General features: G+C 41.4%; 2 protein-coding genes across 3 annotated transcripts; one reads left to right on the plus strand and one right to left on the minus strand.

Moving 5' to 3' along the window:
* The first annotated feature begins 332 nt into the window (after positions 1 to 332).
* Positions 333 to 6,432, plus strand: gnat2 (guanine nucleotide binding protein (G protein), alpha transducing activity polypeptide 2). 2 transcript variants are annotated; one of them, XM_088289588.1, is made up of 10 exons: positions 333 to 421; positions 545 to 677; positions 2,007 to 2,049; positions 2,367 to 2,508; positions 2,951 to 3,108; positions 3,197 to 3,325; positions 3,397 to 3,526; positions 3,604 to 3,757; positions 4,535 to 4,747; positions 5,654 to 6,432. In XM_088289588.1, exons 2-9 carry the CDS (start codon positions 572 to 574, stop codon positions 4,723 to 4,725), a joined length of 1,053 nt encoding a protein of 350 aa, XP_088145714.1. In that variant the 5' UTR covers positions 333 to 421; positions 545 to 571; the 3' UTR covers positions 4,726 to 4,747; positions 5,654 to 6,432. The 2 variants fall into 2 exon arrangements, with proteins under 2 accessions (XP_088145714.1, XP_088145712.1); XM_088289586.1 differs by having other exon boundaries at positions 338 to 677; positions 4,535 to 4,743.
* On the minus strand, positions 531 to 21,609 carry gnai3 (guanine nucleotide binding protein (G protein), alpha inhibiting activity polypeptide 3). Its single transcript, XM_088289585.1, has 9 exons — positions 20,961 to 21,609; positions 13,680 to 13,722; positions 13,193 to 13,334; positions 12,964 to 13,121; positions 10,796 to 10,924; positions 9,987 to 10,116; positions 9,761 to 9,914; positions 9,146 to 9,347; positions 531 to 8,052 (listed from the first exon to the last, which is right to left on the minus strand). The coding sequence occupies exons 1-8, from the start codon at positions 21,076 to 21,078 to the stop codon at positions 9,157 to 9,159; spliced, it is 1,065 nt and encodes a 354-aa protein (XP_088145711.1). The 5' UTR covers positions 21,079 to 21,609; the 3' UTR covers positions 531 to 8,052; positions 9,146 to 9,156.
* Positions 21,610 to 23,211: the final 1,602 nt, after the last annotated feature.

A 23,211-nucleotide genomic window follows, 5' to 3' on the forward strand; every position in this document is an offset into this window, starting at 1 on the left:
ATTTCTTCTTATGCCATTCTGAAGAGATTGAGGTGCTCTACAAATTACATACATTTCATAAATGTGCTACAGCTGCAAATAAATCACACACAAATATGCGGCACATTCACCAATACTTGGTCTGTATGTCCACCACAGCCCCCCTCCCTCCAAATAAAAAAATAAAATTGGTCAGTTTGTTGCAATCCACAAAACAAATCTGCAACTCACAACAAGTGAGAGTGTTTATTCAGTAGTTTCCACCACCTTGATATCATTCACATTCATTAGACTAATTAGATTGCGTAGCCAATCAGGAAGAGGCCTCTCCTTACTAAGTGGTTTAAAAAGAGGGAATTAACGACTGACTTTCTGCTAGACGAGAGCTGCTGAACTGAAGGTCCCATCTGATCATCGACTCAGGATACAGCAGCCAAGCCAGGTTAGCTCAAGCGCCTCCCTTCCAATCCCCTTCCGCTAGGAAATCGCCTTTTGGCACGATTAGTGCCACACCGGGATTCTCTGCAACAGCTCACAAAGGGCCGGCAAAATTTCTTTCCTTGAGGATCTTGAGTGTGAGGAGGCAGAAAGAATGGGCGCTGGAGCGAGTGCCGAGGACAAAAAATCAAAGGAGTTGGAAAAGCAACTCCAAGAGGATGCCGACAAGGATTCGAAAACGGTCAAGCTTCTGCTGCTTGGTAAGTGAACGCCAGGAGGCTCATCGGGGTCTCTCGTACAGGCGGAGAAGCGTGATTGCTTTTCACATCTCATCATTTTGAATGGCATCTTCTGACAAAAGGAAACTTCAGGGAAACTCGCCAGCAAGTCAAAAATATCTTTTCTTTGATTGGTTATCCGACAAAAGTCTGATAGATTCTGTAAGCATTGAGAAAACATTCAGTGAAGTTAGAGGCGATGCTGGCGTGCAAAAACTCATAACAGTGTAGTGAGGAGATTCTGATTCAAGTTGGCTTGATAGACATGGAAAGAGTGAAAAAGTGCCCGTCCCAACTGTTCACTACTTCGTAACACAGTTTTTCTGAGGGATTTGTAGGCCTTTTTTGGCATAAAACCTCGCATGAATTTATTGGAAAGATGGCACACCAGAGAGTGGACGAGCGGGATTAGACAGCAGTGTTTAGATGAGGCTGCGAGTCCAACAAATAAATGAAACTAAAATTGAATAATCTGCCCATGAAGATACATTTGCAGGAGTCCAATTTCATGTAAATATTTTGATGAGGGTATCAGAGAAGCACATAAAGTGCGATAGGAGTGCACAAATTAGTTGCAAAGACGTTGGGGTTCGTATGTAAGGACGTTAGCGCTTAAAAGATCACAGCCTTTGGTCTAAATGAATCACAGCACATCAGCGATACGCCAATCCAATTAACTAACGGGTTTAGAGCAGATCCACTTGCGGAGTCCTCTGCTGATCCCTCCGATGACACACAAAAATGAACATTTGTTGGACTTTCACCCACTTCACAACAGACACACTCGTCCATCCAAGCAGTGCGCCTTCAAACGGCATACTGTACAGTACAACAAATTCAAACAATCGCTTGCAGGGATATAGTCAAGTTTCTTTAGCACAGGAGTTAAACTCAAAGTCTCAGCTTCATTCTTTTAGGAATTAAATCACAACTAAAATTAACATTTTTCTTCTCTTATATTGTTAATTAATTGTGTACATATGACGAGGTAACATTTATAAGGTTTTCAAAGTCAAACTGGCTATCCGAGGGAAATCAGAACCACCAATGTGGCTTGATCAAAATGAGTTTGACATTCCTATATTAGTAGAAGCCAAGAGAATATGGCGTGCGTTTTGTTATTTTATCAAATGTTGAGACGTGCGTCCTTGTAGAACTCAGCAGGCAGTAAAGGAAGCTACATTTCTCGTCACTTTTGCCAAGAGTGCTCGTTAAAGTTGCTTGAAAACACATTCTTCTGCCGTTTATGGGCCGAACCGTGTCCACGCTGAAGCGAAAGTGCATCTGCTCAACGTTATCCTCTCGTTGCAGGTGCTGGTGAGTCTGGCAAAAGCACCATTGTCAAGCAAATGAAGTAAGTAAACATGCACTAAATTGCGCTGGTGGGTTCATCCACAAAGTGTCGGGAGTAAATAGTGACAGCGTACTTTTAACGTTTTTGGAATCTGGTCACTTGGCCGAATGTCCCACTTCTCTGCACAAGAGGTCAAACATCCGCTTACCCTCATTTGTTGACACTTGTTTGGAGTCAGGCAGGCTCTGTTGTTTAGAATTAATGTCAACGCGACTTTGTCTTTTCTTTTTACATTGGCTGTGACTGGTGTTCTTCTGTTATGGACGAAATGTGACGTTAAAGGCGTTTTAACTGCTTCTGCTGCACTTTGTGTACAGGATTTTGCATCAAGGTGGTTACACAAAAGAGGAACAATTGGAATTCCGAGCCATCATCTACGGCAACATCCTGCAGTCTGCTCTGGCTATCATCAGAGGAATGGAGATGCTGGCGATTGATTTTGGCGCTCCCTCTGCACAGGTCTCAGATGACACGCGGGCTTTAAGTTACAGGACACAATCCAATCCAGGAGGCTTGTCGCACACTTATTTGTATTTAGAAGCAACTTCCCCATATACCAAATTGAAAAATGAAGCTATGAAAAAAAAATATGGTGAGGGGCTGACTTTTGATGATTCTCAGTTGTCAAACAAATAGATAAGAAACATCAAACTCCATATAAAATGTGCACGATCGCCACACCTGTAAATGCAACTCACTCCGATGATTGATGTTGAGCCATATTTTACTGCATAAAGCGATGGCGGTCATCACGCTTTTTCTCCATTTTCCTCTGTAACTTTTCTCTTCCCAAATATTGAGGTCAATCTTTACCACTTTGATTTTCGAGCTCCCCCAATAGTACTTCTGGGAATTCATGTGTTTTGGTTCTGACAGAATTTTCCTTATCTAACAAATGCAGGAGAATGCACAGAAGCTGCAGAACTTGTCCGACTCCATCGAGGAAGGCACGATGCCTCCTGAACTGGCTGACGTCATCCAGAAACTGTGGAAGGACTCCGGTGTCCAGGCCGGCTTCGAAAGAGCCGCTGAGTACCAACTCAACGACTCGGCCGGCTAGTGAGTCCGCGTCTTCAGCTCTTGAAAACCAAACAGGCAGCAAGCGCTCCGATAGCACGACAGTGAGCTGTTTGTGTTTATCCTTCAGCTACCTCAACGAAATGGACAGAATCTGTAAACCAGACTACCTCCCCACCGAGCAAGACGTGCTGCGATCTCGAGTCAAGACAACTGGTATCATCGAAGAACAGTTCTCCTGCAAAGAGCTGCACTTCCGGTGAGCGGCGGAAGGAAAAACGCCATCCCGCTTTTCAGAATGGAGACGCTAACAGCCTCTCTGTTGCGCAGGATGTTTGATGTGGGGGGCCAGAGGTCCGAGAGAAAGAAGTGGATCCACTGTTTCGAGGGCGTGACCTGCATCATTTTTTGTGGCGCCCTCAGCGCATACGACATGGTGCTGGTAGAGGACGACGAAGTGGTGAGTTGGCACACAAGTTGTGAAGAAAGAGCCTAAATCAAAGCAGTGACTCACGCCCGTTCACTTTGATCTTTCAGAACCGAATGCACGAGTCACTCCATCTATTCAACAGTATCTGCAACCACAGGTTCTTTGCACTGACCTCCATCGTTCTGTTCTTGAACAAGAAGGATCTTTTTGAGGAGAAGATCAAGAAGGTCCACCTAAGCATCTGCTTCCCAGACTATGATGGTAAACCGAAATATTAACCAAAATAATCCAAATGTATGAGTCAAGAGCACGTATAACGCTGTTGATGTTTTTACACAGCTGCGGTTAAAAATATATAAATATTTTTTTTGAAAGGCTTCTAAAGACATAGTTCACAGCCAAAGAATGAGTTACCATGCTACCGTGCAGAAGTCTGTAAAAACACTGAAATAGTACACACAATTTTTTCACAATTTTACATTGGAAAAATCTCACAGTTAACCACCAAACAAAAATGTCCCAAAGGTTCCGGCGCTATAATACCTACGGAACTAGAGTCAATTTACTCCCTAATTGACTTGCTCACTGTGGAATATAGGCTTAGTTCTACGAGCACAAATCTTCTGTATGAATAGTACCAAGAGAAGAAAAATAGGTGTTCCAGTTCAGACATCCAGTAAAAGAAGATTTAATATTTCTGTCATTATACATTCCTGCCCTAGATAAGTGAAGAAACTTGAATTATTTAATTAAATGGACAATTTTGGCACCAATTAAGTCAAATTGGATATTTTGACGTGGCACACCTGATAATCTATCAGGGGTTGACTCACTTAGTTAGCCCAAATGCTACTGCAAGCACAACAAATGAGTATCGCTAAGCTAGCACACTTGGGGGTGCCATTCTCCTTTTTGCAAAACCTAAACCATGTTCCATAACCATTTGTGACGCTGTTTTGACAAACTTAAAAGTTCCTACCACCTTTGTGTCTGAGTCCATCCAAGAATCTTTAATGACTGAAACTTCATGCATCGTAGGCTCCAATACGTACGAAGACGCCAGCAACTACATCAAGGCGCAGTTTGAGGAGCTGAACATGAAGAAGGGCGTGAAAGAAATCTACTCCCACTTGACCTGTGCCACAGACACAAAGAACGTTGAGATTGTGTTCAACGCCGTCACAGACATCATCATCAAGGAGAACCTTAAGGACTGCGGTCTCTTCTAAGCAGCCCCAAAGTCGTAGGTAGGTGAGAAGCCGGACATGGCACGGCTCACACAATTCAGTCTGAATCTTGTCTCAGAAAGCCCGGGTCATTAAGAACTGCAGAAGAGGAAGATTATCTGAAATGAAGTTACGCCATCTGATTTTGACATCAGAATCAGTTTGCTAGTAAATGCTTACCAGATTTTTTGGGCTCATAAAGCCGAATGGGAAAGAGATTGAAGGAACTGTTAGTAATGGGACAACAACGAAAAATGTTGACTCAGCATTCAGTTCAAAAAGGAGAAGGAGACAGAGCATTAACACAATAAATCAGTCACGCTCGGCAAAGTCTGTAAAAATTTCAATTCTGGCCCCGACCCCCGGGGGAAAAAAAAAAAATAACTCTAGTGTCTAATTTTGATCAAGCTATTTGGGTAAAGAGCACCAAGAAAAGTTCACAGTTAATTGCTCTTCTTTTAATGTTGGAACAATTTTGTTCGAGCATCCGCTGTTTTTGTGTACACCAAAGGTGAGCCAAACTCTGCTTTCCACCAATAAAATAATTATTTGCTCTCCTGTGAGTGAAGACATTTGATCCAGTTTTGACAAAACTGCTCATTTGGGGATCGGTGGGGGAGCTCCATTTTCAAAAACAAAACAAATCAGTGCTGTTTTTTTTTGTTCTTCTTAACTATTTCCCTCTCCAGTATAAGCAGTCACCATTGTTCACGTACTTGCAGTTTTGCGTTTCGATTGTGGATCATCAAAAACGAAGCAAAACCCCTAGCAGTGGCCTCGATCGATCGGATGCCAATCGGCCCTCCATCCACAGTTGTATCGGACATAACCTTGTCAGGATCACTAATCACTAAAATTCAAGCTTGTATTTTCGAGCAAATCTCTACTCTGCAACTTTGAACCGCATTTGTGCTTTGACTTGTCTTTGCAGAACTTCACTCTGTCCCTCACATACCGGCATTTACTGAGATGTGTACCAACGGAGCAGCGAGGATCCTCTCTATTCATTGTGTTCATGCCAAGTGACTTGTGTCCTATCTCACATTCTTCCTGCCACACAGCGCATGTCCAACTGGGTCGAGACTCCCCACTTAAAGGACATTCACCTTTTTACTGGTTCTTCAGTTGCAAAAAACAAACTGGAATTTGAAGAAGCCCCCCTTTTTTTTTCCTTTGCCCATTTCCCGTGAGCTCGATTAAGAATAAGGTATTCGGAATGAAAAAGACAATGATACCCGATTTTAAAGAGTAATGTTTTCGTGTAGCATCATGGCATCCTTGTTTTTGTTTTTGAGTACCGTAGTCTCTGTGGTCTTGAGATAACTGTAAAATGTTGCCGCGCAAAGATCTGAAATTATTCGCCGTGCTTGCAGATGTCCGGATTACAAACCATATTGTATCTCATTGAAAATAGTGCTGATGTTTTCCATACACCTGACATTATAAGGAGAAAAATACGTTTCTTTTCTGATGGGCGAACATGTTAGACAAATGTTGTACATAACAGTAGTAAATTCCTTAATTGTTTTGAACGATAATAAAATGCGTATGTTACATATACTGTATATATACACACAGTGTATATGAGAGAGAAAAAGAAAGCGGGAAACAATAGAGAAGGGTGATGCTTTATTATTAAAAGGAAATGAAAATTGACAGGTTGTCCTTTCTTATGAAATGTAGAGGCATGAATTAAAGCTGCATCAGGCATCTCTCTTGCCCTGTGTTTCTTGTTTTTACTCAATCAAAGCGTCAAGGGGCTGCAATCTACTGGAATTAAGATTGTTGACAGGCTTGGAGTGATTTGGCTTGAAAAAGTGTCAGAGAAAAAAATTGTCATGAGATGGGACAGGGAACATGGCTGGTTTAAGCAGAGGGACAAGACTAGAGGGACTCGTTTACAGCACAGTAAAGGGGAGGAACCATTTATTACATAAATCAAGGAAACGGTTCAATGAAAAAAAGAATAACGCAAAATTTTTGTATTAGTCATTTCAGGTGTGTTTATTAACTTTCCTTCTACCCGTCAATCCCAAATGCATCTTACACACGAGGCTAAGAGCAGGCTGTCTAACACAAATTGCTTTGCGATTGTATTGGACATACTGGGGGGAAAAAATACAATAAATCAGCCACATCCCTAAAGAAGAAAAGAATAATAAGAGAAAAGATACCTCATTGATGCAACACCAAAGTTAGCCTCGGGTGAACAAAAACGTCACATCCATGTCAGAATTTACACTACAGATATAGTGACACACAGTATGGAGAAGAATCCTTAAGTTTCATCAGTTCCCAAGCCTCGAAATATGCGTATGTGGTCCAACACGGTAGCTAAAGATGCACATCGAAGGCACCAAATTCCTGTTTCTCTCTTTCAATGCAACAGTGAAAGGACATTTTGTTGTCTTGTAAAATAGCAAAATTTACATGTATTAGTTTGTATTGCCTGCTGTCTTCATCGTAGACAGGCGACCGACCTTGTTCATCCTGCATGAAGCATCATGATGCATCAGGTCATCACGCTTCAAACGTATCATTTTCCATTTACATTGCAACCTTCAGTGCTTTGTTTGCAAGTGGCCGTTCTAAATCTTCAAGGTGGACAACAGCCATCTGATGGGAGGTTTTGATTTAAAACAAAACAAAGGAGGCCAGCTTTTTTTCCTCTCGTCTAATGTTGTTAAAATGAGCCACTATAAATGCGGAGCAAAGACATGCAAATTCTAATTGGGAAAAATGACTGAGAGGACTTCTTTGAATGGGACATGAGGGAAAGAGTAAAGGCCTCCTTAGCTTGGGGTGATGGCTGTGAAACAAAAATGCACTTCTTTAATCAGCTGGGGTGAAAATGGCTTCACCATTACGCCTCCTAAGTGAAAAATATCAGCCAAGAAATTGCATAATCTCCCTTAATGAATTTGAGTGCTGTGATGTAGTTCAGTATAATAAAAAGTCAGATTGTGCTGCTGTGGAATTTATTAGACTTAATGCTAAGTAAAGCCAGGACCTATATGTGAAACTCTGTCCTCTACGCAAGTTATGACATTCAAACATTCCAAAGCAATACTGTGAGCCACTTTCAAAATAAGAGCCTGTCCTGGATGCAAAGACCCACAAGAACTCACAGTGATTGGTGAGAGCATCAATCTCTTCGTCCCAGCGAAAGCTCGGCCAAGACTAAAAGGTATCACGAAGCAAGTCCCCACAACGGTGGATGCAACAGTTGCTGCAGACAGCACCGCTTTAGTCCTTTTGTAAAACACTTTGTACTGCACCTTATGCAGATGACACATAGCAGCCAAGTTGACCAGAGTCCCCTTGAGACGCCTGCAACAAATACGAAAATAAGTTTGACATTTTTTTTTTTTGGTCTATTTTGTAATTGTTCAAATATATTGTCTTAGCACAGATGCAGTAATTATGCTTCGAAGTTGTGACATTTTTGTTCATCTCACTCTCGACAAATACCTCTTATAAAAATAAAAATAAAAATAATAAATGAATAAATAAAAATAAAAATAAAAATAAAAATAAAAATAAAAATAAAAATAAAAATAAAAATAAAAATAAAAATAAAAATAAAAATAAAAATAAAAATAAAAATAAAAATTAAAATAAAAATAAAAATAAAAATAAAAATAAAAATAAAAATAATGCATCAGAGAAAAATCCCAAACTATTATTAACCTCTAGGTTGTAATGGTGAGTTCCAGAAAGATAAGAAGTTGAAAAAAAGGTTTGACCTGAAAATATTCGAGTCGAAAGTAAACATAAAACTTTGGCAAATGACTTTCAGAAGCCTCTTGTTTGGCATCAACATATATTTAAATTCTCAGTTGCTGCTTTTTGTCTGGACTTGATTCACTTTGTTTTCAGTTTTGGAAGCCAGTTTCTTTGCCTCCTGCATTAGATTTTGAATATTACATTTATTTACAGTCCTGTCTGCTTGACGTCGCATTTTTCCAGTGTGCGTCATCTGCAACATTCTATCATCAGACTGTGATCGTATTTGTCAGACATCCTGTGATCTGAGACTGTTGCAAAGCTGGAAGTCACTCTACAGTAAATGACAAGATTGCCATGCACGCCAGAGGTTGCATGTTCAAAAGAGTAAGATGTAATTTAAAAAATAAAAACCTAATCCTAAAAATCCAACCCCTTGTTCTCTATAAATTGATTTATATCATAGTAAGTTATTCATATAATGTACCCCATTGTTTGCCGTAGTGGTATGGAAAACAGATTATTATTTACACCTTTATTCAGAAAAAGACAGCTATTCACCTGTATTAGTTTTACCTGACCTAATAAAGATCACAATACGCTAAATAAAAAAAAAAACCTGAATGAGCTCATGATCACAGAGTTACTCTTTGATAGCAAGCAGCAATGTTAGCTGTGAATTTAGTGGCGCTCTGACCTTTTGTGGCTTTAGTAGAGCCCGATATCCGCCAGGTTGTTTTTGATGATAACATCGGTGACTGCGTCAAACACAAACTGCACATTCTTGGTATCCGTGGCACAAGTGAAGTGGGTGTAGATCTCCTTGCTGCCCTTTTGTTTATTTAAGTCTTCAAACTGGCCCTGGATGTACATCGCTGCCTCCTCGTACGAGTTCTCACCTTGGCATGCACACACAAAAAGTCATCAAAAGAGGAAAAGCAAGCAGCAGTGTGGTATCAACAAGCTCCTTGGGTGGAGTCTCATCAGCTCAACAGGAAATGCTGGTTGGACGCTTACAGGATCTTACGACTTGCTGTACTCAGTACATTTTAAGGACATGATCTGAAGGAAGCTTCATTGAGAACCACAATTGCCAGCTCTGTATGCATGCATCTGCACATTTTAAATGGATTTGACTTGTTGAATATGAATACAGCGGCTGGTAACAGCACAGTCTCAATCAAATGTGGATTCGAATGAGCTGAATGTACAGTTTCTGACCTCGCATATATTTAGTTCAAATTGGATTAGATCTGGTCAGTGACATTAAAATTTAAATTTGGATTGTGGAATCTCATTTGATTCATCCTACCTTTGTATTCCGGGTAGCAGATTGTGAGCGGACTTCTGACGATTTTCTCCTCAAACAGGTCCTTCTTGTTGAGGAAGAGAATGATGGAGGTGCTTGTGAACCACTTGTTGTTGCAGATGGAGTCAAACAGCTTCATGCTCTCGTGCATGCGGTTCTGAGAACAAGAATAGCCTCTTACATGTCAACGCACGCTTACATCCAAGACGGGGAAGGAAGACTAACAAACCATTTCCTCATCCTCAGCCAAGACCAGATCGTAGTCATTGAGAGCGACACAGAAAATGATGGCTGTGACTTCCTCAAAACAATGAATCCACTTCTTTCTTTCTGAGCGCTGACCTCCCACATCAAACATCCTGGACGCACAGAAACAAAGGCCGCATTAACATAATTTCAGTTTCAATACCATCAAAACCATACTCGTATGTGAGAAAGAGCGTTTCATTTAAAATCATCTCTCGCACTATGGGATCCCCTTCGGAAAAAATCAAAGTGAGAGGCTAACTTGCGGGTCCAGTATGTCTGCTTGAGTCATTGTAATATCCACCAGTTTGTTCAAGATAAAATGCCACCGAATACATTTAAATTAATTACGCACTAGCCTAAAATGTGCTTTGACCCGAACAAAAATTGTATTAGTCAGAAACACAAGAATATTTAATATGATGAGGGAAAGGAAACAAGAAATAATATTTGGTGCACAAGCAATCATGCGATAAGGGCTCCATATTCAATCTCTCTGCACTTTTCATTTAATTAAGTCTAAATGCTTTTCTTTCAATCCTAAAATGCTCCCTTTGAGCTCGTGCGAGTCTCCCGTTGCTCGTACTCGTCTATGAAGCGCATGTAAACCATTTATCATCCATCATCGCAGTGGTCCACAACCACCACACAGAAAATCTGAAAAAATATATTTCTCGAGGTGAGATTCAAACGCAGAACCTCTCAACTGTGAGGCACATAACAATTTTTTTAATGGCCAAAATAATGTGTCTATTAGTGTGCCTCTTAGGTGCGAGTGTAATTTCTACTTACTTAAAGTAGAGATCTTTGAAGGTGAAGTGAGTTTCCACAATGCCTGTGGTCTTGACACGTGTCCGCAGAACGTCCTGTTGGGTCGGGATGTAGTTGGGCTGACAAAGCCTTTCAAAGTCGTTCAGGTAGCTGCGGTACAAGAAATACGGGACAAGTGCGCTCAGGTGATACAATCACGCTGTATATCCAAATGAAATCTGTCAACACATCCTAAATTTGTATACAGTGGACCCGAGCTATTTGCGGGAGATAGGGACAGGACCAGCCCGTGAATAGCAAAAATCTAAAAAAATAAATAAATAATAATAATTTTCGCCCATTCAATTGCATTATGTAAAAAAACATTTTCACCCCAAAAGAAATCTTAAATGAAAGAGAATATTCTGCCAACAAGCATTTTTTTCATACAAAATAAATGAATAAAGCAAGGGGGTCGTCCTCTGCCCCAAAAATATAGAAAGGCAATTTCAAAAATATATGCACGGTAGGTGTATTGGCAGGTATGCGGGGATGCGTCATTATTTACTTTATAGACACATGATTTGTTAAATAAGAAACTAAATGTTCACGGACTAAAGACGTCAGGCAAAAGTATGAACATTCTCAAGACTGCTTATGTTCATCTTTATTATAAAAGTATGTTTTCGTACACATTGTGTCACTTATTTAGTGGTAGCAAAGTTTGTTAAATCACAGCACACAACTAGTAGTAATAGTTATGCTCATACGAACTGCCGAGCCAATCTGGCTTGTCCCCTCTCAATGACGTCATCCCCTACTCGACTGACCCCACCCTCACATGCACAAATAATAAACAGATTATTACCGTTCGATAGGTTCAGGCTGGTCCACTAATATTAGACGTAATGACCTGTTAGTCCGTGATGGAGATTTAGTTGTACACGGAAGGCCTCCGCAGACTCGTGGTGCTAAATATGGTCTCATATTTGGGTGGCTGATAAACACTGGCTCATTATGAGTTGAGTGAGAACAGACTGACTGCACTGGTCCCTCTTGTCTCCTTATGTAGAAAAGAAATGCACAGAAAGCCTCAACAGATTGGCTGTTTTCAAAACAAAATGCATGTCCTTCGCTTTGAGGTCAGGTCTTCGTAGTGAGTGGGACACAAAACTCACAGAAACACAACTGACTGTGTTTTTAACTCCCTTGGGCACTTTCGTCAGCAGCTTTGTATACTCGACTACAGCTCGACTTCTGAATCGCTGCGAAGCGCTGGTACCTTCGGCAGAATCCATTACACTCACAGTAAATAAAAACCTTTATTAACTGTTGAGGTTTTGTTTAAGTAACATTATAACGTTCTTAACTGTTCAACAGTTTAACATGCGAAACCTGCTATAGCTGCTCCTTGTCATGCTGCGTTTGTCTCTCAGTCAAGACGTATCACTTCAGACACCAATTAGGGTACTACTTCCCTTCTTAGGGAGGGCTTTGGCGGCATCTTGCGTCATTTTCAGGAGTTTTAAGAAAGAGGGCTATTGGTGAATCGTGAGCCAACAAATATGTGGGGGATGATTGGCTGTGCCCTGTCAGTTGGGTGGGCTCCAGCTCAATAGTGACCCGAAAGAGGACAAGCCTTGTCGTTTAAGGGATGACATCAGAACAATCTGATTGGGCACTGAAGAAAGCAACGAGATAATAGCATGTTATTGTTTTTTTCTTTTTTTTTAAATTAATTTTCTTGTGGAAAAATATACTGGAATCAACCAGTGTTTGGACTGAAAAGTGAAATGCTTAAACCTTGCCGTATTTGCACAATAAATTGCACATGATCGCAAAACGGCTGGAGGTGCTGCTTCTCTCTTCTTGCTGAGGAATGCAATCAAGTGAGGAACGAGCGCACACCGCCACCTTTTAAAAACAAGACACGTCTTGCCTCCTTTGGGTTCAAGTGGAAACACAGCACCAATGAAGAAGAAACGCTACTCTTATTAAAAGCTGACAAGATGGAAAGTAGCAATAAAGCTCCAGAAAGACTGATAAGAATATTATTCGAAACCGTTGAGATTTCCTATAGAATAAAATAAAGGTTGAGAAGAGGCAACACAGCAACATGAAGCAGTTGCTGCTTCATTCCTGCTTTCCACAGAGCAAGAGATGTGAGCACAGTTCAGTGGAAAAGAATAAAACTGAAAGATGGAGCTCACTATGCGGCAGAGTCGTTGAGCTGATACTCTCGCGATCGGTCGAAGCAGGCCCGGACGCCACTGTCGGCCCACAGCCGCTGGATCACGCCGCTGAGCTCCGCCGACATGGCGCCTTCCTCGGCCGAGCTGGCGAGCGCAAACAGCTGTCGGGCATCGTCCTGGAAACACACGCATTCCTTTATGTCATACGCAGCTCATGACATGTCGGTTTGAAGTGTTGTTGGCTCACCGCCCGGGACTCGTCGCCAAAGTCGATCTTTAAGCGCCCCATTGCCCGGATGATGGCCATGATGGACTGGATCGTGTTGCTGTAGACCACAACTTTGTACTGACTGCACTCCTCCTCTGAGTAGCCATCTTCATGAATGATTCTAGCAATCCAAAAACAAAACAAGCTTTCAGGTTGTATAAATATTTAAAACTGCGAAGAATGGCTCCCGCTCAAGTGGGACATGCGAGTGATCAGCAACATTTCATGAAAGCCGTCATTAGAGCTGGAATTTGAGCTCCTGTGAGCATGCAGCATGTCTAATGTGGGAACTGGGGGAGCCTATTCATGTCATGCCAGGCTATGACTGGCCTCGGTGGCCTTTGTTTCACATGTTGTGCAAAATGGGGGGCTTTTTGCTCTGCCCGGGTGCATCGAAATGAGTCTCGTTTGTTATCACAGACAACAGGGCTCAAAACAAAACCGACCTTGTGTGTTTCATGCTTACTTCATCTGCTTGACGAGTGTGCTTTTCCCCGATTCGCCAGCACCTGGAAATGACAAAAACAGTAATTGTTAAAAAAACGTATTCCGTATCACACATCGTGCAATGTGCACGTTTCAATAAAGATCATTCGAACTTCCTTAAAAAATGTAACTCCATTTGAATAGAGCCTGAAGATTTCTGTTGTTTCAGCACTTTTGCGATGCACTATAAAAGTCGGTAATTTGGATATCTGACGCATTGCTTAATAGGTTTTCTGTTACCAAAGCCATCCCATCATAATGTAACGATACAGAGAAACCACTGCAGAATACACCTAGCGGCTATCATTGTAGAAACGAGTCTCCACTGCAGGAAGAGAGAGAAGAATTGTGACGGTTTACGCAAATGATTTGGACATTAAGGGTGTCGCAATAATGGGTGGGAGACTCACTTCCCATGACAAACTTTTACAGAATTTCAACATTAAGCCGCACAGGATGCATCTGGCTGACCGAGCGTTTTGCTTCCACTGGAGGAATAAACGAGATATCTGACCAGAAAAAAAAAAAAACAGAAAACAAATCAGTTTGAGCTCAGTGTAAACACTTCTGCACTAATTAATCAGTGTGATAAAATAATCAGCTAGGCAAAATAAGCATGTTTATCATATTCATCGTTACTCTAATATTGGTGACTAATGGCTAGCAAGTTTGTCTCACAGATTTTAGACTCATGGTTCATGCGTGGAATTTGGCTGTTTGTCTATATGTGCCGTGAATGGCTGGGGACCCGTCCGGCGAGTACACGCCACTCCCCAAGGTCAGCTGGCATGGGTTCCATCGCACCTGCAACCCTAATAGGGACAAGCACGAAAATGGAAGCATAGATATTTGTGGGGTCTTTACAAATAAATAGTTCAAATTCATTCATGATATGTACTGACACCGACATCGTACACCACCAGGACAAAAGTCAGCAGTGTGATCCACTACAATATCCGTGGACACGCCATACCATGACCTTGAATTACAATTCACAACTGTAGGGCCAACGTTAGGAGAGAGCGGAGCAGTGGCCATATAAATATTTAATGCAGTGCTTTGCGACGCATGCATATAAATAAACTGTTTCCCAATCAATATAGTGCTGTTTTTGGAGCAATTATCTTTACATGTGTCTGGATGACGTCATGTTGCTTTCAGCTGCCTGTTCAGGAGCTTGAAATTAGATCCTATGTTTGGCTTTCAAACAGATTAGCGCGTGTGATGGGCATATGCCAATATTACCGCGGGCCTATGGGGAGAGTTCCGATTGAGCCCTATGAATGTGAGTCTGTCTGGCAACAGGAGAAAAAAAAAAATCTAAGCTTTTTAAGTGATCTACGCTGCTATGTCTACTGGAGCAGTGGCACTCAAGCACCAGGCTTCTATACCAAATGACAGACATGAAGACGATGAGGGACGAGGAGAAAAGATGGCGAAGCAATGCTAAAGGATAAGATAATCTAAGAATGTTAGCACATGTATCACCTTAATTGAGTTTTTTTTTAAGAACAGACTCACACACACACATAAAATAAAAACATATGGGACAATTTCAATGCGGTCTGTCGGACCCAAAAGTATACAAGACAGTTTTTATTTTCTTTTTTTTAACTTTAGTTGGCTGGGTGTGTTTGTTTCGCCTGCGTGCGACGTTGTAGCAGTTAGTTCTTGACATTGATTGGTTGTCGCCGACGACTGAGACAGACTATGCCAGCCTAACTAAATGGCGAAATGACGATTGATGGACTTACGTGCCTACCACTACAAAAAGCAGGACAATTAATAAGCGCCTAAGCGAGGGAGAGAAATTCATCCAAATTAAATTGAACTCGAACCCGCAATTAATTAACAGTCGTTGTGGTTTATGTCAGTGAGGTTGAATGTTCTAATGTTAAAAGTACATTAATATAGTATTAAATATTTCTATCTTATCAGTAATGTTATTTGTTTGTTTTCACAACAGAATTCTGAGTTTTGCCTTTTGAAGCAGAGCTTTTTTCTTAATCAATTTGGCTTTACTTCTAGACAAGAAACTAAAGTTGCTGCTATATGCAATGTGAATTTAAGAAATAAGAACTAAGAAGAGTAGACCAATTTTTCATTCATTATGTTGTCATATTTTTATTGTTGACCAAAACAGTTCTGGTCCCTAGAATTGGCAAAAAAATAAATGAAAAAATTTGCTCCACAATATAAGAAAGGTGCTCCTCAGATGAAGTAATTTATTCGCAAAATTGCTACTCAAAGAATTGTTTTTTCTTAGTAGCATTGTATTCATTTGTGTAGTCGAATCACTTGTCTTGGTCGAATTGCTTGTCTTGGCCAGGTGATAGAACACCCAAATAATTTTCTTTGTGTCATTGTCTCCCCTCAGCCCATTGAAGCGAAATATGCGCAGCGCTCCAACAAATTAGAACAGTAAATTCTGCGTAATGATGAGCTGTATTTTCAAGATTTACAGTACTTCATACCATCAAAGTAGCTGCCGGGTGCCACAAAGACCTTCGTGTCATGTTCACCGGCAGGGGTTAACCCCCCAAACCTTGATTAGGCAAAGTGCATTGAACTCTATCTTCAGTTCCGTCCCACTCGCTGCATTTTTGGGTGATTATCAACCACGGCCTCCTGGCAGAGCAACTTTGCACAGGCTTTCACAGTCGCCCAAACAGATGCAGGAATTTCCACCAAGGCTCATTTAACAAGAATTTTGGACATATTTTGGGGGGGCAGGGTGAAATTGCTGTTTGTGGTCTAACGAGAAAATTTTCATTGGTGGGATGTGTTATCATTCCAGCTTTGTGGTTTGGAGCCTCAATCTCCAGTACCCCTCTTTGTTTCCCCTGTAACTCTCTTTTTCCTGCACCATCTAGGAGAAAGAAAACTCACTCATCAACATTGTGTTGACAAGCTTACAGTGAAAATTTCCCTACCATGAGCTCTCGACTTTGCTGCACCAGTGCACAAACCTAAGCCAACGTAACAGTTAAGCAGTGGGGAATTCATCTGTTTATCTTCATGTGGAAGCAATTTGAGGTTTGATTTTTCTCATTATGCTAAACTCGAGGAGCTGGTTTTTGAGGGATGTCCTAACAACAGCCCTGCTCAAGTCAAGGCTATGAACGGAGCTTAATCTGAAGGAAATAAATTTACAGGAATGGTTGTGCTCTACCGTTATCTTTACGATCAGGCCTCAAGAAAATGCAAACACACAAGATAAAAAAAAAACGGAATGAAAACAACATTTGTTTAGTCAAAATACTTCCTTTTGGAAGCAATGACGCACGGAAACGAAAGGGAAATAATCCTGCAAAGGACCAATTCTACAGAACATGGATAGGATTTTGCTTATCCAGCTATGAAAATTGATATGAGAGTATAATATATTTTTTTTAAGATATCATATCGTTTTAAAATGTGCATAAATTACGAAAAAAGCTCTACTAACAGGTAGGGCATATATATGAAAAAAAAAGATAAATAATTTCAAACCTATTTTCACTATTTAATGTCAACTACATCCAATTGTCTGTTGCTGACGCACCACCGCTAAAAGTTGATTACATCATAGAACAACGAAATGGGCAAAGGAGCAAAATATTTGCTACAAACACGCCAGCTCATACAAAACCACGCTGATCACGCAAACGACACATTTGATCGAACCGTATCATTAGCTCTGTAAAGTCAGCCGCACATCGAGCAACACGGCCCAGTGCCACAGATTGCGTCCCACAGCGGGCAGAGTCCTGCAACTAATTGAGTTTTGATAAGAAACTCGAATTACAACTAACAGTGCGGACAATTAAAATTCCAGATTATTCACAACCTAAAACACATGCAGAGTACCCGCTGCCACCAAGTCGTGCAATACAGTAAATTCCTGTTTGCATATATTGTGATATATTTTTAAAAATCTATTCAACTACATGACGTACAATATCATCGATACATATGGCCACAAAGCCTTTCTGCTCCCAAATTGGATGCAAGAGTGCAGTCAATGAATGAGGCTATCAGTGGCAGCAGGCTCTCAAATATCCAGCCTCTCCTTTCTTCTCGCCCTTCCCTTGCTCGTATTCTCTGCCGACGGAGAAATATAGCCACATTGGGCTGGGCACTTCTTCCTTGAAAATCCCACTCTGTTGTTTGTGGTTCACTAAAATAATACAGAACATATGGCGCTACAAAACGAGGGTCAGTCACAGACTGTGATTAATTTGTAGTAATTATAGCTCGGCCACATCGTTCGGTACGCAGCTGGATTTCGTGGTATCGTTGACATTTGAGATCGGTCCACCGTGGCCGTGACATCTGCAAATTTTATTATTGTATGTGTGGATGGAGAAATGCAACGTAGCCAGCAGACAGCCTTCCAGTGTTCGGACAGATGGACTGCAGGATAGATGTGGGCCCAGTTTGATTCCTCGAAGCTGCTCTGATAGGAAGTCCTTGAGCCATGTGCACACTGTGACATTGAGGTCCAGATTGTGAAGATTGGTGATTGGCCGACAGGGGATGGTAGTGTTAAAAGTTGACCGTTGTCACCACCACCATAGAAAATCTTCTTATGGAAGAAGAGTTTTCATTTGACCGCCAAGAGATCCAGTCCGGTAAGCAGAGTTTGCCTATAACATTGGATTTTGTTTTTCTACGCGCAAAGTCTGCCTGTAACGGCTTTTTCCTGAGTCTGCTCCTCTATTGCCTCAGCGGTATGCTACCTCTACCACCGTGGCTGAAATCCCAGGATTTAATCAACTTTTAGTACTAATCACCACAGAGCTCTCCAGTGGTGGACAGGGTTGACAAGACCAACTATTGTATTTCCAAGGTACTTGGCGTTCACCAACTGGCTATGTGGTCTCTTATGATCCTATTTCAGCTAAGTAGCTAGTAGCCCCTTTTCTGTTTGAGTTTTTGCAATCGTCCGGAACGTGAAATTATTATTTTTTTGGCTTATAGTCTGTTTGGCTGATTGTCTGATGTCTACCAACCTTAACGATCACGTATGTCAAGCTAAAGCTGCTTGCATGTATGACAAACCTACCTTTCTACAAGGTACCAACATTTCTTGCATACATACAAAGTACGGTACATACATGTAGACTCTACCCATGAGGTAATACTTACCTGTCCTTATTTGACGGCCTTAGCTCTGTCTACTTGGTTGTCTGCTCACTGACCAACACAACTACAAACCTGCTTATCTCTGTAGGGCTGTCTTCTTGCTGACCAATTTGCAAACATTACCTGCCTTCGACCAACTCACGTAACTCGGGCAGCCTTTCACGCTGCCTATCGACCTACCTGCTTACCTCAAAACCCTTCTGTCGTATGACTTCCCGACAATCTTTGTGGGCTTCCCAACTTCCTGTGCCTCTCTGGCTGAACACCGACCTAAAGTACATATCCTACTAAATATAAAGTATCTCCTTCTGCCATTCTGCCTACCACCAACCTGCTGAGTATCAGGTGCTGATTGGATTCTTGGATTTAAATCAAAGGCCTGTAGCTGATTTATTAATCTACTGCAGGGAACATGAAACATACTGGTTAAGTCTTATTTTCCAAGTTGAAGCTTTGTTTTAATTTCCCATATTTCTCACTCCGTTGACATTTAATATCCAAATATATAGAGTTGCATTTATAGGTCAAGTCAACAGGTCCTGACAAGAGACGATAAGCAGAACCACCTTCCAACAAACACACATGGCACCAAAAAGAGGTCACTTCTGGTTTATTTGGAAATCTGGTTTCAGAACATTTCTGTTTAGAGAGAAAGCATAGCCAATGCCCTGAGAACAGTGGCATCCAACCAATTCTGCACGTTTGTGCTCCTCGCGGGCAGCGTCAGTGCGTGTGCATGTTCATTTGGACACGCAGTGCATAGTGCACCAAGCCAGGCCATCACACATTTTATGTATTTGATTCAAATGTAGTGACCTACAGGCTCCATTTAAGTCAAAATACAAGACAAGATACAATACTCGCAAGTAAGCACGTGTTGCAATGGTTTTCCTTTGTCACGTTACTCACAATTAAAAAAAAAAATGATTAAGATGTTAAATCGTACGTAAGTGGGTACGCCTCTTAGACATTAAAAAGACATAGAAAATGCAGTCAATTCAATCACAAAAAACTGCTTTTAAAAACAATATGGTTTAGTGAAGCTCAACTAATAATCACTTAGAAATGGATACATTTTTGTGCGCAGGACACAGGTCGCAGTCCTCTCCATGTCGACAGGAAACATTTTCACAAACGCAGGACACAAAAGAACGCAGAAACACTGACCAACTTCATCACAAGGGAGCACTACGCTCCAATTTCATGCACTTGTGTATCGGAAAGCATGGGAAAATCCAGGAGATGTTAGGTGTGATGCATCGGGGTTGTCTATAACCACACATTTTGTTTATATGGTTCACATAATTTGACGAAACCGATTTATACAATTTGCCTTAAAGAAAAGTCTGGTGCAGTGGTACCTTGACTTAAGAGTGCCCTGACTTACATGCTTTTTGAGTCTATTTATTGCTTTGTGTTGCCTTTTTGTGGCCAGCAACAATGTTGGACGCCTTAATAAAGTGAACAAAAATGAAACAATTAAAGTACTGTCATGCCCTCGTATTTGTACAAGATGAGCCACACTCGCTGATGCTCTTTCAGCTTTCACAGTCAAACACACATATAAAGAAAGAACACTCGCAGAGAGCTGCTGTGGGCCACAACTCACGCTCACAGACACTCACTAAGCCACGCCCATTTCAGGCACATAACAAATTGTACGGTACATCTGGTAAGAACACTATTAAACACTTTATTTCTTTGTTGTCTTTTCGTGTGTTTTTATATTAGATAATTCAGTATTATTTTCTTTATCCAACCATTATCTATTAGCATTATTATTAGGGGGGGGGGTGCTAGAACATATTAATGGCATTTTAATGGGAATATTTGGCTTTATATAGCAATATATATTTAGTTACAAACTCGAAAGTCAAGGCGCCACTGGATTTGTCGTTGAGGAAACTTTTGACCCAGAAGTGTCCAGTACGGATTTAACTGCAGCTGGTTGTGGCCTACTTTTAGAACACACATCAACACCAACATCTGTTTTTAATAGACGAGGAAACATCTGCTCCATAGTAAGACACTTTAGTTAAATCTCATTGTAACGCGCAACTTTGCGCACTGGCCCCCAGCCGACTGATTATATGAGGTGGTGCGTTCATAGCCCAAAGTACAAAACGATACTTACCGAGCAAAAGCAGCTTCACTTCTCTCAATAACTTCTCCCGGTCTTCTCGCAGGTTTTTATCGATCATCTTACTCCTCTCCATCGCAGCTTTGTCTTCAGCGCTGATGGTGCAGCCCATGGTGACTTTAAAACTACTTTTCCCTTAGTCGTCGTGTGGTGCTTTTTTCAGCGGCTCATGGGTCGCGGGGAGAGACGCCGAGCTGTGGAGTCCAGAAAGGCGTTGGCGAGCTGTTCCGTCTCACTAAAGCGCTTTCGTCCGATGCTCAACTCCCACCGTGTGTCAGCCACAAGTGTCGTCCAAGAGAGAAGAAGAAAAACGCGTTCTAATAAGGTCTTAATTACAAACAATTTGAAAAACTACCAATTTGAGGAACGTAACATTTTTTTCAACAATTTTGATCACAAACGATAAAATGTTGATCTAACGCTTTTAGAACTAAGAAACGATTCAAATGTCAAAATAGTGTACTTTCGCCTTGAGAGTGACAAGAGGCTGCCGCTGCGCTGTCGCGCCCACATCCAGCTGATGCAGATGCAAACTGAAAGCACAGAACGTGAACGGGCCCTCCCCATAGGCTTGATGGGAAATGTAGGCTAATCGTCCACAGGAACAAGACCCTGTCGCGTCGTTGCCCTTTGCGTGGACTATCACTTGGGGTCATTTGACATCTAAATACAATATAGCGTAACGTAGGCTACACTTGCCAAACTGTCTCTATTGTTTCGAACCGTTTGAAATATCCAGCTACATTGATGGGTCGAGTTTGTATGGTGTGACAGCACCGCCTAGCCGTGTTAAACTAAACTGCAACACATTCAGAATTTAGGAATACCGGCCCGCACAGTTCAATCAAATTTTCAGCTATTTTGATTTCCCTGACGTTTTAAATGACATTTTAAATCTCCTTGACATTTTAAATGAACATCCTTTTGATTCAGCATGTCGGAATAGTGGTCATAGCAGCACAACATCCTCAATTTCAACTCGAGCCCTTTAGAGAGTGCACATTCTCCCTGTTTGTGTGGGGTTCTCCGGGCAATCAGACCATTTCTAGCTTTTCCAAAACATTCCTGAGTTTCACCAAAATGCCAGTGAAAGCTTGTCACAATTTCGACTCGACTTAACGAAATCCAACGAATTAGATAATGGGTGATGGTTCCCACATGGAACATATGCCAAAACGGACAAGAAGCGCAACTGACACTCGCTCTGGTCACATGCCTAGTCAACAAACAAACAGTGCAGCTCAACCATGGCCAGCCATGTTTTGGTAGGCATCACAATCTGTTCACACATTTGAAACAGCAACACACAAATGTGAGATAGAGCAAATACAACTTTCTTTGACATTTAAACAGCCACTCTTAGGCTTTTCAGATAAAGCTAATGCAACAAAGAAAAATGCCCTTATTTGTGTTTTGAAAGCTTACTAATTCACACTATTCAATTACTGTTGAGTTCTCTGCAATCCTCTCTCTAAGTGCTAAGGAGAAGACCTTGATGCAATTTCCTGAGAAGGAAAAGGTTAATGTGAAAGTTCATTAAATAACTTCCTGTTTACATAGAATATAAACAGTTTGTTTTGCATTTTGTTTCTTACTGGACTTAGAATTGTCATTTCAAGCCCATGGACAACACAAGAAGGTGACCGCGAAAACCCTGAGCCGACATTTGAACCCAGCACGTTCTTGTAGAATACTGGACCACTCTGACAAAGAAAAAGAAGCTGATGCCGATATGCCAAAAAGGTTTCATGGATGAACCTTCACGCTGCTCCCTAGTGACAACCCATCTCCTTGAGAACATTCACGAGGTTAATTGTAGCCTGTCACAAAGGTCAGACTCTTTCAACTGCCTTTCTGCACCACAGGAGTTACCGTCCATGGCTAAACATAAAAGCTGTGACTCACTCTGTCCGATGGGGAGCGGCGGCACAGGGGATTGGAAGAAAACATAGTCAGGAAGTAGAGGATGAGCCTCAGGTGGAGTCATGGCGGAATCTGTGCTCTGCTTCTCGTAGTCTGACATACACACATACACACGCACACACACACACAAAGGAAGGAGACAACTATGACGAGACTCATGATGTTTTCGGTGTGGTGAACAATGGAGAAGATAAATGGTTTAAGTACAATAACAAGCATCACTTTGGGCTTTACAGTCCAACGCAAGTCTGGTCCAGCGCGAGGTCCGACTGTATGCGTGGGAGTGGTCTACTTTGTTTTGGTATCTTAACAGACATGCAAA

This window comes from Idiotropiscis lumnitzeri, chromosome 3 (assembly GCF_059441095.1).
Source record: "Idiotropiscis lumnitzeri isolate Australia: NSW breed Sydney's pygmy pipehorse chromosome 3, RoL_Ilum_1.0, whole genome shotgun sequence".
NCBI classification, from domain to species: Eukaryota; Metazoa; Chordata; class Actinopteri; order Syngnathiformes; family Syngnathidae; genus Idiotropiscis; species Idiotropiscis lumnitzeri.

Bases quoted from the DNA above. Each gene is read 5' to 3' on its own strand.
- gnat2 (XM_088289588.1), top strand. From the start codon at position 572: ATGGGCGCTGGAGCGAGTGCCGAGGACAAAAAATCAAAGGAGTTGGAA. The intron at 3,109-3,196 runs GTGAGTCCGCGT...TTTATCCTTCAG, and splicing joins CTCAACGACTCGGCCGGCTA to CTACCTCAACGAAATGGACA. The intron at 3,758-4,534 runs GTAAACCGAAAT...CATGCATCGTAG, and splicing joins CTGCTTCCCAGACTATGATG to GCTCCAATACGTACGAAGAC.
- gnai3 (XM_088289585.1), bottom strand. From the start codon at position 21,078: ATGGGCTGCACCATCAGCGCTGAAGACAAAGCTGCGATGGAGAGGAGT. The intron at 13,335-13,679 runs GTAAGCATGAAA...TTGGATTGCTAG, and splicing joins ACACTCGTCAAGCAGATGAA to AATCATTCATGAAGATGGCT. The intron at 9,348-9,760 runs GTAGGATGAATC...GTGCATGCCAAG, and splicing joins CTGCTACCCGGAATACAAAG to GTGAGAACTCGTACGAGGAG.